At 48.0% G+C, this 16,834-nt stretch overlaps 1 protein-coding gene across 5 annotated transcripts in view; it reads left to right on the top strand.

Moving 5' to 3' along the window:
- Window positions 1-16,834, top strand: part of LOC309345944 (sulfotransferase 2B1-like) — a 39,318-nt gene that overhangs the window by 10,421 nt on the left and 12,063 nt on the right. For 4 of the 5 annotated variants that reach the window (XM_081869457.1, XM_081869455.1, XM_081869459.1 and 1 more), the window contains exon 2: window positions 15,748-15,896. In XM_081869457.1, coding sequence (XP_081725583.1) covers window positions 15,764-15,896 — 133 coding nt within the window. In that variant the 5' untranslated portion in view covers window positions 15,748-15,763. Of the gene's footprint in view, window positions 1-15,747; window positions 15,897-15,949; window positions 16,622-16,834 lie in introns of those variants that run through there. The other variant, XM_081869458.1, reaches the window with a different exon arrangement.

Raw genomic sequence — 16,834 nt, 5'->3', positions numbered from 1 at the left:
GGGGGGCGCAAACGGTGCCCGCCGAGTCACCAGGTCCATGGGCATCACCACCCATGGTTTTTGAGGGTCCCCGCGTCGCCGGCGCGGTGGGACCCAACCCTGCCCAGCAGGCTCCCTCCGGAGCTCGGAGGGAGTCCGCCATTTGGCGATGGCGCCAACCCGGAAGTCCTCCCTTTTAGTACTAGATTCTGGCTCCTGTAACGTCAAAATTAAATCATCTGCAAATGCTCTCAATTTGTACTGTTTAGCTCCGACCTGTATACCTTTAACCAACTGGTCTCTTCTAATCATATTCAGCAGGACCTCCAGGACCGATATAAAAAGCAATGGTGAAATTGGGCACCCCTGTCGTGTCCCTTTTTCTATCTTAAATTCTTCCGTAACCACATTATTTACAATTAATTTAGCTTTCTGTTCAGAATATATTGCACCTATACCATTTTCAAAACCTTGCCCTACCCCCATCCCCTGTAGATTCTTTTTCATGAAACTCCAAGAAATGTTGTCAAAAGCTTTCTCCACATCCACAAATATCAAAACTGCTTTAGTGTTTATATTTACTTCTAATTTTTCCAAAATATCAATTATATTCCTCAAGCTGTCAGACAAATGCTTTCCCGGGAGAAAGCCTGCTTGGTCTTTATGAATCTCTTCCATCAATACTTTTTTCAATCTTTTAGCCAAATGTCGGCAAAAATTTTGTAATCCACATTTAATAACGATATGGGGCGGTAGTTCTTAAGTTGAGTCTTTTCAGTCTCTGTTTTCGGTATAAGTGTGATATATGCCTCTTTCCACGACTCTGGCGCCCTTTTCCCTTCCAAAATTTCATTGCAGACTTCCTTCAAGGGTTGTAATAGACACTCCTTCAAAGATTAGTAGTACCTGGAAGTCAGCCCATCCGGTCCTGGAGACTTGCCCAATTGCATATTTTGAATGGCACCTTCTACTTCCTGTTCTGATATTTTATAATTCAATATCAATTTACTTTCTTGAGAGATTTTTTGTAATCCGTTTGTCTTTAAAAATCGTTCTATGTCCATTTCTTTCTGTGGCCCTTGTGAGTATAGTTGTTTAAAGTACTTCTGGAAACCCACTTCTAGATTTGTAATTGTATTTAATTTTTGTCTTTTTCTCATTTGCCAAGCCAAAAGTTTCCCGCATTTATTCGCCGATTCAAATGTCTTTTGTCTCATTTGTTTAATTTTCCATTCTATTTCTTGATTCATCAGTTCCATGTATTGTGTTTGGTATAACTTTATTTCTCTCAGGATCTCTTGCAACTTTGGTTTTGCTCTCAATTTCTTTTCCCCTTTGTCACAGCCACCCAGGTGGGTCCCAGCTCACGAGAGACCTTACTCCGTTGTAGTTTACTTACAGGAAAAGTTTATTGAAGATAATTGCTTCTTTCACAGTTCAGCATTGTGGCTGTACGTCTGTCACGTTAGACCGCCGAAGTCCCCCTCTGACTCCTCCCCTCCTCCACACCAACTTAATAGCCTGGCTCTAGACCACCTCTTCCTCTCCTTTCTTTTCCGCAGGGTCTTTCTGCCCCCCTGGGTTCTCTCTTTCCGGGATTCGCCTGAGGCTGAATCCTCTGCCGCCTCCTGCCCCCTCCTTCTGGCTTTGGGGCCGGGCTCCTCCTCTGAGCTTTCCCCACTTCCGCGCGCCTCTATGTTTGAACTTGGCGCGCGTACGTTGCTTTTGACCTTTCCTTCGTCCTCTATACTGCCCCCTGTTCCACTCTCTACCCTTTCCGGCTGAACACCTTGCTCCAACCCCCTCTCTCTGTTTTCTCCTGTTCCTCCTCCCTCCGAGAGGCTGACAACTCCACCCCCTTTACTCCGTTCCGGCTGAGACCCCTCTGACAGCGTCTGTGCTTCACTGGGCTTTCTCCCCTCCTTCCCTGACTTTTCACAGCTTCTCTCTTCTCCTGCTTTTCGCCTGATCATGCTAGCTCCCTTTTGGGAATCCTCTGACTCACTGCTTAGGCTCATAGATTCCCTTCGAATTCCGTCATCTTCTTCCTCGTCTCTCTCTCCCTCCTCCCACTCGCTTTCCGTCTCCTCTGCCATCTCCTCACTTCTCCCAGAAACCCTGACATCCATCCCCCCCTCGAAGCCCCCCCTTCCCCCCTCCCGGTCGCTGGGTGCAGGTTGAGGGAAATGTGGTTCTTCCTGGGTCGGTTCAGGATACCGGGTGTCCACGTCAATCTTCTCCTCTGGCAGCTCCGTATACGTGTGTTCGAACTCGGGTTCCCCCCCTGAAGGCATCACAGTCTCTTCCTCCCTCACTGCTTCTCCTGGCGCTGCCTGCCAAGGACCTATCATCCACCTCTGACTCCATACCTCCCTTGGCTGATCCACCCACCAATAAGGGTTTGTCTCTCCCCCCCCCAGGCGGGGATCCCTGGTCGGGCTTGTTTTGGGCGTAGAGCCCTCGGGCGAGGAGAAACCCCCGAACGTGCTGCCCGACAAAGTGGGCGTGAAAAGCCAATCATCAAAATACTCCTCGGGCATGGGTTTGTGCGGAAAAATTGCATGAAACTCCTCCTTCAACAGGGGTTCGTCCAAAGCGTAACCCGGCACCCAGCTATTTGCAGAGACTGGAGTGCCTTCCCTGGCGAGAAAATATTCAACTCCCTCCTCCCCCCATCGTGAATCCAGTATCTCTGTGACCTCATTAAGAGGTTCTGGTCTTGGCGACTCCCCTCTCTCAGGCGCCCTTCTACGTGGCTCTGGAGGTGCTCCTGACTCTTGAAACCTGTGTGGGGCTTTGTAGGGAGTGAGCACCGACCTATGAAAGACCGGGTGCACCCTGGAGCCCTCCGGAAGGGCTAGGCGAAAAGCCACCGGATTGATCTTAGCCTCAACTTGATATGGTCCTAGCTGCCTGTGTTCTAACTTCTTTTTGGCCAACGACCTGGCCGGCATCGCGTGGGCTGCTAACCATACCCAGTCCCCAACCTGAATGTCTTCCCCCGCCCTTCTGTGTTTGTCGGCTTGCACCTTATACGCCTGCTTTGCCAGCTCCAAATGTCTCCGCAGCTCCTCGTGCACCTCTTGCAACTCTGCTGCAAACTGGTCGGCATTTTGAGGTCCCCCCCCTTCAGGTGCTGTAAAGCTCGGGAAGGTTCTGGGATGACGTCCATAGTTCGCGAAGAAAGGCGTCACCCCGGTGGATGCGTGCTTCGTGTTGTTGTAGGCGAACTCAGCCATCGGCAGGTAGTCCACCCATGCCGCGGGTCGCTGGTTGGCGTAACACCGTAGGTACTGCTGCATGATCGCGTTGACCCTCTCCGCTTGACCGTTGGTCTGTGGATGCCTCGCCGACGTCAGGTTGATCTTGACGTGCAAGATACCCAGAAGCTTCCGCCAGAAAGTGGAAACAAATTGGCGCCCCCTGTCGGACAAGACGGACTGCGGTAGTCCATGCACTCTGAAGACGTGATCGATGAAGAGCTTTGCGGTCTGTTCTGCCGTCGCCACCTTGGCACAAGGAATGAAGTGCGCCATCTTGGTGAACAAGTCCACAACCACTAACACCGCCGTCTTACCTCTGGAGCTGGGCAGGTCTGTAACAAAGTCCAACGCTACCCTCTCCCACGGTTGCTGCGGTGTCTCCAGCGGTTCTAACAATCCCGCCTGCTTCTGATGCACTGGTTTGGACCTCTGGCAGATATCGCACCTGGCTACGTAGTCCGCCACCTCTCCTCTCATCTGGGGCCACCAAAAGTCCCTTGCCACCAACTCCATCGTCTTCTCTTTGCCGAAATGGCCCGCACTCGGGGCATCGTGCAATTGTTGCAAAACCGTGGCGCGAAGCTCGTCGGTGGGCACGTAAAGGGCGCCCTTGCGAGTCAAAAGTCCATCCTGCAACTGAAACTCATTGTTGTCAGGCGACCCTCTGCGGAGCTCCTCCATCTTGGATTGTGCAAACTGATCCTCTTGCAGCGCGCGTCGCACCGCGTCCAGGTCGACTGCGATGGTAGCGCACGTCCACGCCTGCGGTGCGAAAATGTACTTCGCTGCGATTGGAGCTACTTCCTCCAGGTATTGAGGCTTTCGGGACAGCGCGTCTGCTATAACATTGGAGTCTCCAGGGATGTATTCTATTTTGAAATCGAAATCCGCAAAGAATTCCGCCCAGCGCATGTGTCGTTGGGTTTGCAATTTAGCCGTCCGCCAATACTCCAAGTTCTTGTGATCCGTGCGGACCTGCACCGTGTGCTTGGCTCCTATCAAGAAGTGTCGCCACGCTTTGAAAGCTGCATGAATGGCCAACAACTCCCTGTCCCATATGGTGTAGTTGCGCTCCGTCTTGCTGAGCTTCCGGGAGTAGAATGCACCCGGTCTCCAGTTGCCTTGCGAATCCTCTTGCAAGAGGACGGCCCCAACTGCTCTGTCTGATGCATCTGTCTCTACCCGCATGGGCCTGCCAGGATTCACGTGCAGCAGCTGCTCCTCGGAGGCGAAAAGGCTTTTAAGCTTCCGAAAGGATCGCTCTGCTTGTTCGGTCCAGACGAACTTCTTCTTCTTGGAACTGAGGGTGTCAGTGATTGCCGCCGTCGCGTTTGCAAAACCTTTAATAAACTTGCGATAAAAATTGGCAAAGCCGATGAACCTCTGGACCTCCTTCCGATTTCGAGGGCTTTTCCAGTCCAACAGCGCTTGGACTTTAGTCTTGTCCATGGCCAGTCCCTCGTCGGACAGCTTGTAGCCAAGGAAATCTACCTCTCTCACATCAAACTGGCACTTCTCCAACTTGGCGTACAGCCTGTGTTCCTTCAGCCTCTGCAGAACTTCCTTCACGTCCTTATCGTGATCCTCTGGCGATTCCGAGAAAATCAGGATATCGTCGAGAAAACAGACACACTTCTTGTAGAGGAGACCTGCCAGGACGTGATGCATGAATGCTTGGAAAACATGGCTGCCATTTTGTAGACCGAAGGGCATAACTCTGTATTCGTACGTGCCCAAAGGAGTGAACATGGCCGTCTTCCACTCGTCGCCCTTCCTGATGCGGATGAGGTTGTAAGCTCCACGTAAATCCAGCTTGGTAAAAATCTTCCCCCTCCTGACTGTAGCCAAAAGGTCGTCAATTTTGGGCATGGGGAAGGCCTTGGGCTTAGTTAGTCTGTTTATGAACCGGTAGTCCACAATGAGCCTCTTCTGGGGCGTGTCTTTCTTTTTCACAAAGAAAACAGGACTGCCTCCCGCTGCTTTAGATTCCTGGATGAATCCGCGCTTGAGGTTGTGTTCTATGAACTCCCGAAGCTCTTGCAGCTCGTCTTCCGACATGGAGTACAGCTTGGCAGTTGGCAACTGCGCGCCTGGCACTAAGTCAATCGCGCAGTCGTAAGGTCTGTGAGGCGGCAATTTGTCAGCTTCCTTTTCGCAGAAAACCTCCAAGAACTCCGCGTACTTGTGAGGAACCGCTTGCACCATACTCAGATGCAGCTGCTGTTCGGCTTCTCCTCCTTGATCGGTTTGGATGCAATTCTGGGCGCAATACGATGAACAAAAGGTGATCTGCCTCTGGTACCAAGCAACCGCGGGACTGTGCCTGTCCAGCCAACTCATGCCCAACACGATGGGCGTGTCCGATAAGTGGGTGACATTGAAACTAATAAGCTCTCGATGGTCTCCAATTTGCATCATCATGGGAGGGGTTTGCTGCACCACTTGCCCCCCCAGCAACTTCCTGCCGTCTACCGTGACCACGTTCAGAGGCGTCGTTGCAGGCAGGAGCGCTATGTTATGCTGCTTGACGAACTGTAATCCCACGAAATCGGCGTTGCTTCCCGAATCGATGGTTGTTGGAACCTCGAGAAGTCGCCCATCAGGCAGCTGGAGTGTTGCTGTGAGTAAAACTGCTGGTTTGGGAGGTAAAGGGTCCATGCGCTGCAAGGATGCTGGGGACTTCTCTACAGATCCGCCTGGCTGAGCCCCAGTAGCTCTGCTTCCAGCCAGGCACTGCAGTTTCCCTGAAGCTGCTCCTCTGATTGCACCTCTGCTGTCACAGTTGCTAGTGCTGCAGTGTGCTTCTGGAGCCTCTGGGGGCACTCTTTCGCCATATGGTGTGCACTGTCGCAGATGTAACACTTCCTGGTCCCTCTAGGAGGCTTCGCTTTGGCTGCAGCAGGGATGGGGCTCTGGGATGGCTTTTGAGCCCTAGCACCACCAATCTCCATTGGCTCTTCGCCTTCCTTCCCCATTGGTGAGGGGTGCGCACGGCTGAAATCCCTGTGCACAAAAGGGAGAGCTTTTGCTTGCGCGCGCGCTTGGGGCCCCCCCTCCTCGTGCCACGGACGTCCCTCATGTCGAATTCCTATAGCCAAAGCCCGTTGCACCACGTCTTCCAGGGTCTGGGGTCTGTCCCCCCTTGCGATCTCATCCTTGACGGAGGGGCTCAATCCCTCCCAAAAAAGATCCCTGACCGGTAGACTGTCCTTCGGCCAATCTAAGGCGGTGAGCAATGCAAAAAATTTAGAATGATATTGGCGTACAGTGGCTCTCCCCTGCCTCAGCCCGTGCATCTGCCGGCGCGCAATGTCCTTATCCACAGAGGATTGAAAACAAGCATCCATTGCCTTGATAAACGCATCTGCATTGCGACGGGCTGGTCCATCTTCGCGCCACAGATTGCGTAGCCAAGCCCTGGCCTCCCCATGCAGGTGCGAAACAATAAATCCCACTCTCTCCTCCTCATCTCTAAAATCATGACGGAGTAAATGCAGTGCATACACGACATCTGCCCTGAAGTTGGGATAGTCTTGCAAGTTGCCATTAAAATGCGAAACTAGGGCACCCCCCCTCCTTCCAAGCGCAATGCCCTCCGCTCTGGAGCCCGGGGTCCCCGCCTTGTCCGCATTTTCCCACCTTGCTTGCAAATCCTGGCAGGCTTTCTCCAAGTCAGCATTCTTCTTCTGCGAAGCAATGACTGCCGTTGTGAGAGTGGTAATCTGATCCCGGAGTGCAGCCAGCTGTTCCTCAGCACTCATGGCTGCCCCGTTCGTGAGCTTCGCAAAAAAAAATTTTTGCTTTCAGAGGGAGGGGGACTTTCTGTCACAGCCACCCAGGTGGGTCCCAGCTCACGAGAGACCTTACTCCGTTGTAGTTTACTTACAGGAAAAGTTTATTGAAGATAATTGCTTCTTTCACAGTTCAGCATTGTGGCTGTACGTCTGTCACGTTAGACCGCCGAAGTCCCCCTCTGACTCCTCCCCTCCTCCACACCAACTTAATAGCCTGGCTCTAGACCACCTCTTCCTCTCCTTTCTTTTCCGCAGGGTCTTTCTGCCCCCCTGGGTTCTCTCTTTCCGGGATTCGCCTGAGGCTGAATCCTCTGCCGCCTCCTGCCCCCTCCTTCTGGCTTTGGGGCCGGGCTCCTCCTCTGAGCTTTCCCCACTTCCGCGCGCCTCTATGTTTGAACTTGGCGCGCGTACGTTGCTTTTGACCTTTCCTTCGTCCTCTATACTGCCCCCTGTTCCACTCTCTACCCTTTCCGGCTGAACACCTTGCTCCAACCCCCTCTCTCTGTTTTCTCCTGTTCCTCCTCCCTCCGAGAGGCTGACAACTCCACCCCCTTTACTCCGTTCCGGCTGAGACCCCTCTGACAGCGTCTGTGCTTCACTGGGCTTTCTCCCCTCCTTCCCTGACTTTTCACAGCTTCTCTCTTCTCCTGCTTTTCGCCTGATCATGCTAGCTCCCTTTTGGGAATCCTCTGACTCACTGCTTAGGCTCATAGATTCCCTTCGAATTCCGTCATCTTCTTCCTCGTCTCTCTCTCCCTCCTCCCACTCGCTTTCCGTCTCCTCTGCCATCTCCTCACTTCTCCCAGAAACCCTGACACCCTTCTTTTATTTTCTCCAAAATTTTATTTTTTTTCTCATTTTGGCTTCTCTTTTTTATTGCATTCTGTTGTATCAAGAACCCTCTCATAACAGCTTTACTTGCGTCCCAGATTACTCTTTTTTCTGTTACCATAAAGAAGCAATGCAGAAGCAAGCAGCAGCTAAGCCAGCTGCAGGTGGCTGGAAAGCCAGACAGGATGTTTGTGACTGTTACCATGGCAAGAAAGGGGCAGTCCATTCTCCGTATTGAGCACCGGACGTGAGCTCAGTGTGTGTCATATGACCTGTACAGGATGTACATGGGTGGAGTTTTTTCTCTCTGCTGTTGTTTGTGAAGAGTGCAGACATCTTTATCTGTATGGCTGCTAAAGACAGAAATAAAGACATGTAGATACATTTCTGTCTGAGTCTATTTCCCCTCCCTGGGGAAGCAGGGAGGAGAGAGAAGCAATGGTGTGTTTTTCTCACAGTCTGGGAAAAATCGCTGATACAGACCTCGCTTGTTTACCTGCCGGGAGTCGCAGGGGGAGGTCAAAAGGAATTCAGCTGGTGCCTGGAGAGGTAGGCACATTCCTCTGACCGAGGCAGAATTTCCAACAGTGGTAGCAGAGCTGCTGGTTCCTTCGATCCATGGAAGTCTGCAAAAATAGTAGCAGAGCTGCTGTTTTCATCGCTCCATGGAGGCCTGAAGTGAGGGGCTGATCCTCTGCAGCCAGAAGCTAACCAGAAGAAGCTGACAGCCAAGCCACGGTGCCCAAGGTATGAGATTTTCGGGCTTAAAAGTGTGAATGCAGATTGCTTCATTCTCTGCTTCACGGGAGCAGCGTTTTGAAAAACAGCTCCGAGTGAGAAGAGGCTTGCATTCCAGAGATTCTTGTGGTTTCCTGTACAAGAAAGGAATGCACTGTTGCTAAGCAACGCCCGTCAGTGGAGTGGAAAGCTACTCAAAAGGGCTGGGCTATCAGGCTATGCCTAAGAGAGGCAAAAACAACGTCTTGTTTTGACTAGGCTCTCACGAACTCTTGGAAGGGACTTTCCAACGCAGCCAGTGTTAGACCTGCCAGGTGCCCAAGAGCGTAAACAAACCAGCTATTGGATTTTAGAGGCTTGTGTTTGAGAGTTAAAGGCAAAGGCCTCAAAATGGATGCCAAGAAGGGGGGAGCCCTGCCTTCTCCACCCCTCCTGACCAATGACAATTATTCATCTTGGTCTATAAAGATGAAGGCCCTGCTGCAGAATCAGAGACTGTTTGGGGTGATTGAGAACCCCATCCCTGCAGCACCAACGCGTGCTTGGGAGTCACAGAATGTGAAGGCGAGGACGGCTATAATTCTGTGTGTGTCAGACTCTCAGCTTGTGCATATACAGGATTTAGAGCACGCGAAAGAGGTTTGGGACACGCTGAGAAGGACACATCAAAGAGATGCAGGTTCTTCAGCGTTGCTGTATTTTGAAAAGCTGACCAATCTGAGGCTTGCGCCTGATGGAGATGTTCAAGCGCACCTGACAGAAATGAAATATTTGCGCCAACAGATGGTGGAACGCAATTTCCGTCTGCAGGAGGAAGTGATTTGCTTCATGGTGATAAACAGCCTGAATCGGACTTACAAAACGGTTGCCAGTCAGCTTGGGTCCCTACCGGCGGCTCAGTTAACCTCGGAGAGGGTCTATGCCGTGGTTCTTAATGAACATGACAAACTTGCTGCACTGGAGGTGAAGGACAAGGGGAGGGAAGAACGGAGTTCTAACACCCCCACTGCTGTTGCTACTGGAGAAAATGCTGTAGCTTTAAACGTTGTCCGATGTTACAATTGTGGACAAGCTGGGCATCTTCAGTGGAACTGTAAGAAGCCATGTCAGCACAAAGGAACCAAGGGAAGCTCCACGAAGTCTGAGGCATCAGGCAAAAGTCATACCAAGTCACAGGCAAAGCCTGCAAAGGCTTTGATATCCCTAAAAGGCACACCAGAAGTGGGGAACTCTTTGGACACTGGGGCCACAGTTCACATGACCCATCACAGAGAGCTATTTTCGACGTTTAAGAAGCAAAGCTTCACTGTACAACAGGCCAACGGTCAAGAGCTGGAAGCCACCGGAATTGGAACTGTATATCTTGAAAGTCTGAACTTGACTATAAACAATGTTTATTTGGTTCCAGGGTTGAAGTACAATCTGCTCAGCGTATCGCAGATTGCTAAAAAGGGACTAAAACTGTCCTATGATGATCAGAACTGCAAGGTCTACAAAGATGGAGAGCTGTATCTTTCTGCCAAAGAGAAAGATGGACTGTATTTGTTGACTTTTGATCAAAGTGATTACATGAAATGTAATTCTAACATGATTTCTTTTGCAGGTGTAGCCAAGAAGAACGCCAAACAGGTCACCTCGAGGGTCGACAGGGCATTTCAGCGCGTGTATGCTGATGTGATTGGTCCTCTAGCACCATCTAGAGGCAATGCAAAATATTACCTAATATGTGTTGATTCTTTCACAGGTTTTGTCTGGATTTATCTTTTGGAGAGACCAAAAGACGCCTTAGAAAGGTTTAAAGAGTTTTGTGACAAGGTTAAAAATATGCATGATGCTGACATAGCTTGTCTTTGCACAGATGAGAAGCCAATTTTTCTTTTACAGGATTTCCAGAGGTTCCTGCAGAAGAAAGGGATAAGACACAAAATTGCTGCTTCCGAAGAAGCATGGAAGAGATGTCTCTGTGTTAGGGTGAACAAAGAATTGCAAAAGGGAATGGAGGCGCAATTGCTAAGTTCACATCTGCCACATGAGTACTGTGCTGAGTCGCTAATGTCGTCATCATCAGAATCATCATCATCTCCTGTGGGAAATGTGTGAACAATCATTCTCTCCTGTTCAGGAGCACTCTCTAGAAATTTTGTGAGAATCACCTTACCAGATTCAGACAAAATTACTCTGTAGAGACCCTTTTCATAACCCACAAAAATGCCTCTGGCATTCTTTACTCCACCCGGAGCTTCTGTCCTCACATGAGACCCAAAAACCTTGAAATGGGCAACAGAAGGTTTTCTGTGGAACAGTTTCTCAAAAGGAGAACTTCCCAACTCTTTTGAAAACTTTCTCAACCACGTATAACAATACGACGTTAGCGATTCAGCCCAGTACTCATGTGGCAGATGTGAACTAAGCAATTGCGCTTCCATTCCCTTTTGCAATTCTTTGTTCACCCTAACACAGACACATCTGTTCCAAGCTTCTTCTGAAGCTGCAATTTTGTGTCTTATCCCTTTCTTCTTCAGGAACCTCTGGAAATCCTGTAAAAGAAAAATTGGCTTCTCATCTGTGCAAAGACAATCTATGTCAGCATCATGCATATTTTTAACCTTGTCACAAAACTCCTTAAACCTTTCTAAGGCTTCTTTCGGTCTCTCCAAAAGATAAATCCAGACAAAACCTGTGAAAGAATCAACACATATTAGGTAATACTTTGCATTGCCTCTAGACGGTGCTAAAGGACCAATCACATCAGCATACACCCGCTGAAATGCCTTGTCGACCCTCGAGGTGACCTGCTTGGCGCACTTCTTGGATACACCTGCAAAAGAAATCATGTTAGAATCACAAGAATTACATTCCATGTAATCACTTTGATCAAAAGTCAACAAATATAGTCCATCTTTCTCTTTGGCAGAAAGATACAACTCTCCATTTTTGTAGATCTCGCAGTGTTGATCATCATAGGACAGTTTTAGTCCCTTCTTGGCAATCTGCGATACGCTGAGTAGATTGTACTTCAATTCTGGAACCAAATAAACATTGTTTATAGTCAAGTTCTGACTTTTAAGATACACAGTCCCAATTCCAGTGGCTTCCAGCTCTTGACCGTTGGCTTGTTGTACAACGAAGCTTTGCTTCTTAAACGACGAAAACAAATCCCTACGATGGGTCATGTGAAATGTACACCCAGTGTCTATGATAAAAACGTTCTCCACATCTGGCTTGGTTCCTTTCGACATCAAAGCCTTTGCAGGCTTCGTCTGTGACTTGGCATGACCTCTGCCTGACGCCTCAGACTTCGTGGAGCTTCCCTTGGCTCCCTTGTTCTGACGTGGCTTCTTGCAGTACCGCTGAAGATGCCCAGTCTGTTCACAATTGTAGCATTGGACAACGTTCAAAGCTACGGCATTTTCTCCAGTAGCTGTAGCAGTGGGGGTGTCAGAACTCCGTTCTTGTCTCCCCCTGTCCTTGACTTCCAGGGCGGCAAGTCTGTCATGTTCACAAAGAACCACGGCAAAGACCCTGTCCGACGTTAGATCAGCTGCTGGGAGAGACCCCAGCTGACTGGCAACTGTTTTGTAAGTCCGATTCAGACTGTTGATCACCATGAAGCAAAACACTTTCTCCTGCAGACGGAAATTGCGTTCCACCATCTGTTGACGCAGAAATTTCATTTCCGTCAGGTGCGCTTGAACATCTCCATCAGGCGCAAGCCTCAGGTTGGTCAGCTTCTCAAAATACAGCAACGCTGAAGAACCTGCATCTCTCTGATGTGTCCTTCTCAGCATGTCCCAAACATCTCTCGCGTGCTGTAAATCCTGTATATGGATAAGCTGAGAGTCTGACACGCACAGAATTATAGCAGTTCTGCCCTTTACATCCTGTGACTCCCAAGCACGCGTTGGTGCTGCAGGGATGGGGTTCTCAATCACCCCAAACAGTCTCTGATTCTGCAGCAGAGCCTTCATCTTAATAGACCAAGATGCATAATTGTCACTGGTCAAAAGGGGCGGAGAAGGCAGGGCTCCCCCCTTCTTAGCATCCATTTTGAGTCCTTGCATTGACTCTCAAACACAAGCCTCTAAAATCCAATAGCTGGCTTGTTTACACTCTGTGCACCTGGCAGCTATAACACTGGCTGCTTGCAATGTCGCTTTCAAGAGTTTTTTTCTAAGGGCCTAGTCTAAACACTTCCAGCCCTTATCTTGAAACTGGCCTGTGTTACTAAGCAACTGCATTCCTTTTCCTTGGACAGGAAAACCACAGGAATGTTTGGAATGCAGAGTCCTTCTCTCTCGGAGCTGTTTTTCCCAAACGCGGCTCCCTCGAAGCAGAGAATGAATCAATCTGCATTCACTCTTCTAAGCCCGAAAATCTCATACCTGGGCTCCGTAGCTTGGCTTTCAGCTTCTTCTGGTCAGCTTCTGGCTGCAGAGAAATAGCCTCTCACTTCAGGCTTCCATGGAGCAATGGAAACAGCAGCTCTGCCACTCTTTGATGCAGACTCCCATTGATCGAAGAAACCATCTGGCTCTTGCTACCACTGTTAAAATTCAGGCTCGGTCAGAGGTATGTGCCTATCTGCAGGCACCGGCTGAATTCCTTTGACCTCCCTCCGGCGACTCCCGGCAGAAAAAACCACACGAGGTCCGTTCCGGCGATTTTCCTCAGGCTGTGAGAAAAACACACCAACTGCTTCTCCTCCTTCTCCTCCTCCCTGCATATCCCCAGGGAGGGGAATCAGACACAGACAGAAATGTTTCTACATTCTTTATTCGTGTCTATAGCAGTCATACAGTAAAGATGTCTACTCTCTTCAACAAACAGAGAGAAACTCCAAACTCCACCTATGTACATCCTGTACAGGTCATATGACACACACTGAGCTCACATCCGGTGCTCAATAAGGATGGACTGCCCCTTTGTTTCCATGGCAGCAGTCACACACATCCTGTTTGGCTTTACAGCCACTAGCAGCTGTCTGAGCTGTTAGAGCCTTTGCTTGCTGCAGCATTGCTGCTTTAGAATAACAACTGTTTGTTTTCTTCTCTGGATCATGCATTGCACGCTGCACGCATTGATTCTTTAGGGGGAGTATGTTACCATAAAGAAGCAATGCAGAAGCAAGCAGCAGCTAAGCCAGCTGCAGGTGGCTGGAAAGCCAGACAGGATGTTTGTGACTGTTACCATGGCAAGAAAGGGGCAGTCCATTCTCCGTATTGAGCACTGGACGTGAGCTCAGTGTGTGTCATATGACCTGTACAGGATGTACATGGGTGGAGTTTTTTCTCTCTGCTGTTGTTTGTGAAGAGTGCAGACATCTTTATCTGTATGGCTGCTAAAGACAGAAATAAAGACATGTAGATACATTTCTGTCTGAGTCTATTTCCCCTCCCTGGGGAAGCAGGGAGGAGAGAGAAGCAATGGTGTGTTTTTCTCACAGTCTGGGAAAAATCGCCGATACAGACCTCGCTTGTTTACCTGCCGGGAGTCACAGGGGGAGGTCAAAAGGAATTCAGCCAGTGCCTGGAGAGGTAGGCACATTCCTCTGACCGAGGCAGAATTCCAACATTTTCAACATCAATGTTCATATTTATTTCAAAGTAGTCTCTCAAAGTTTTTTGGGCCTTTTTGTAAACTTCTTCATCTCTAAATAAGGTGTCATTCATCCTCCATCTGAAGGAACCAGTTGCTATTTGTTTCATCTCCATCCTTACAGCATTATGGTTGGAGCAAGTTTTGGGGCAGATTTCCACTTTCTTTATCTTTGGTGCCATTCCTCTAGTTATCCATATTTGGTCAATTCTAGTCCATGTTATCTTGGCTTCAGAAAAGAAAGTTTCCTCTCTTCCCAAAGGATTCCTTACTCTCCAAATATCCACCAAGTCCATATTGTCAGTCATTTCAAAAAAAGTTTTAGGTAGTCTACCATCTTTGGTAACTACCTGTCTTTGTGCCTTGTCCATGTTTGTAGATACAACTCCATTCATATCCCCCATCAAAATTAAATTATAATCCAAATGATCCAACAAAGTCTCATGCAACTTCTTAAAAAATTCAGATTCCCCCTCGTTCGGTGCATAAATTCCAACTACCAGAAATTTCTCTCCTTGGTGTTGAATTTCAACTGCCAAATATCTTCCTTGTTCATCTTTGAAGATTAATTTCGGTAAAAGTCTCTCCTTTGCATATATCACCACTCCTCTTTTTTTAACTTTGTCAGATGAAATAAACTCTTGTCCCAATCTTTTGTTAATAAGTATTTTCCTGTGAAACCACATTACATGTGTTTCTGGTAGACAGATCAAATCCAATTGCTCTTTTTTTAGTATATGAAAAACACCTTTTCTCTTCCGAGGGGAGTTAAGTCCATTACAATTCCAGCTTAGAAGTTGCAGAGCCATGGTGGGGTCACTTCTCTTTACCTCCAACTGCTCCTAACAGCTGTTCTTCTTCTGTCGATGGTGTCTCTTTCCCTGGTTCAATGACCTTGGACATTTCAAGGATGTCGGTGGAGAAAGAAGTTACGCTTGTATTGAATAGGACATTTTATCTGTTGGGAAAGCTGCATGAACAGATAGATGCCATGGCTACCAGCGTTGATATTTTGAGAACAAAAGTGGGCATTAGTAAAGAAGTCGACAAGAATCCGGCACAAGAATCTTTCACAATTGAACAAATTGAAGAACCAGAGAAGGAGAAAGTTGTTGTTAAAGTGATGCAAGGGGGAGCTTTAACCCTACAGACACAATTGGAGGATTACAAGTTGAGGCCTTACATGACTGTAATTAGGAGAAGCCAGTTTTTGGAGATGGGAGCCTGGCTTGATTTGGAAAATGAAAAGTGGAGAGATCACCCTATGTGGGGGACCAAATGACTTTTGGGATATGAATTTGAGCCAGGAGGGGATCGAAGGATATGGCATCAAAACTCACTCTCTCATACATCTTGATAGATATATTTTAATGAATAATAATGATGTGTTTGTGGGAGACGGTTATTGCTTTCTTTTTGTTTTTGCTTTATTGCACATTTTGTATTCTCAGATTTTATTTTTGAGTTGTGAACCGCACTGTGATCCTTGGATGAAGGGGGGGGGTTTACAAATTCAATAAATAATAAAAATAGTATTATCTTTACAGTTTTTTAGTGTCAACCATGCCTTATTTCACATACAAGGGAATGCGTTTGCCTATAGTGGACTACTACTCAGAGGAAACACTCCGCTATGTTGAAAATGAATTCCAAATGTTGGATGATGATATAGTGAATGTTACTTACCCCAAGTCAGGTTAGTGGTGCACTTAGGTAATTTTAAATGCTGGAATAAATGGTGTTTCAAAGATGATGATGTCGTATTTTAGAAATGTTAAACAATAAAATAGCTAATCTCTCCCTGCATCCCTTTTTTTGCTTTACATCTCCTACAGGCTTTGTATGTTAAGGCACACTTTTTTTGATAATTTAGAAATAAAATAGTTTCATTTAAAACCAATGATCATGGCCCTGTTATGACTACAGGCTGTTTGTATCATTCCATTCCAGCAGCAACACCACGCACAAATGCATCTTAAACTTGTGATTTAAAACACCAGACTCCTAAGCAGATAGCCTGCACGATATACCGTATGTTGTATTTCTACTGTAGCTGATCTATAAAATAATCAGGAATATACACTCTTGCTTAAGAGAATGATGCTGGGGGGGGGGGGGAAGGAGTCCCAACTCATCCCAAATTTTTGCGATAATTTCAGAAACCATCAGATAACCCAACCAAAACTGACCCGTAATCTGGTAATGGACTACAGTTTAGTTTGCACTGTCCTCTATTCACCATAATGCCCTGGACTTCTTTTTTCACAGCCAACTTTAATCAATCCTTTTATCTCCCATTTAGTCTCCCCACATCCCTCTGCCCCCTGCCCCACCCACTGCACTACAAAGCTATCTGGATTCCTGACTAAGCAGACCAAGTTCTTATCACAAAATGCAGAATCATTTGCCCTCAAACGGAAGGTCAGTTAAGGAATCTTAGGCTCAGTACAACCCTCTTGTGGAATATCTGTTGCCTGTCAGGGTCCTCAGTACTGGAATAGCTGGATCACTGGAATAAAGTTTATCAGCTGTAGTTTAACAGGGAGATTCCAGGGGTCTTCCTCCTACAGGAGTGAGTTGATCATTTGCTTGGCTTCCAACCTAGCACAGTTAATGTGACAGGAAGTGGCTTGG

Source organism: Podarcis erhardii (assembly GCF_964252035.2).
Source record: "Podarcis erhardii genome assembly, chromosome: 7".
Lineage (NCBI taxonomy): Eukaryota > Metazoa > Chordata > Lepidosauria > Squamata > Lacertidae > Podarcis > Podarcis erhardii.
The sequence above is the reverse complement of the archived record's forward strand: the minus strand, read 5'-3'. Positions and strand labels throughout refer to the sequence as shown.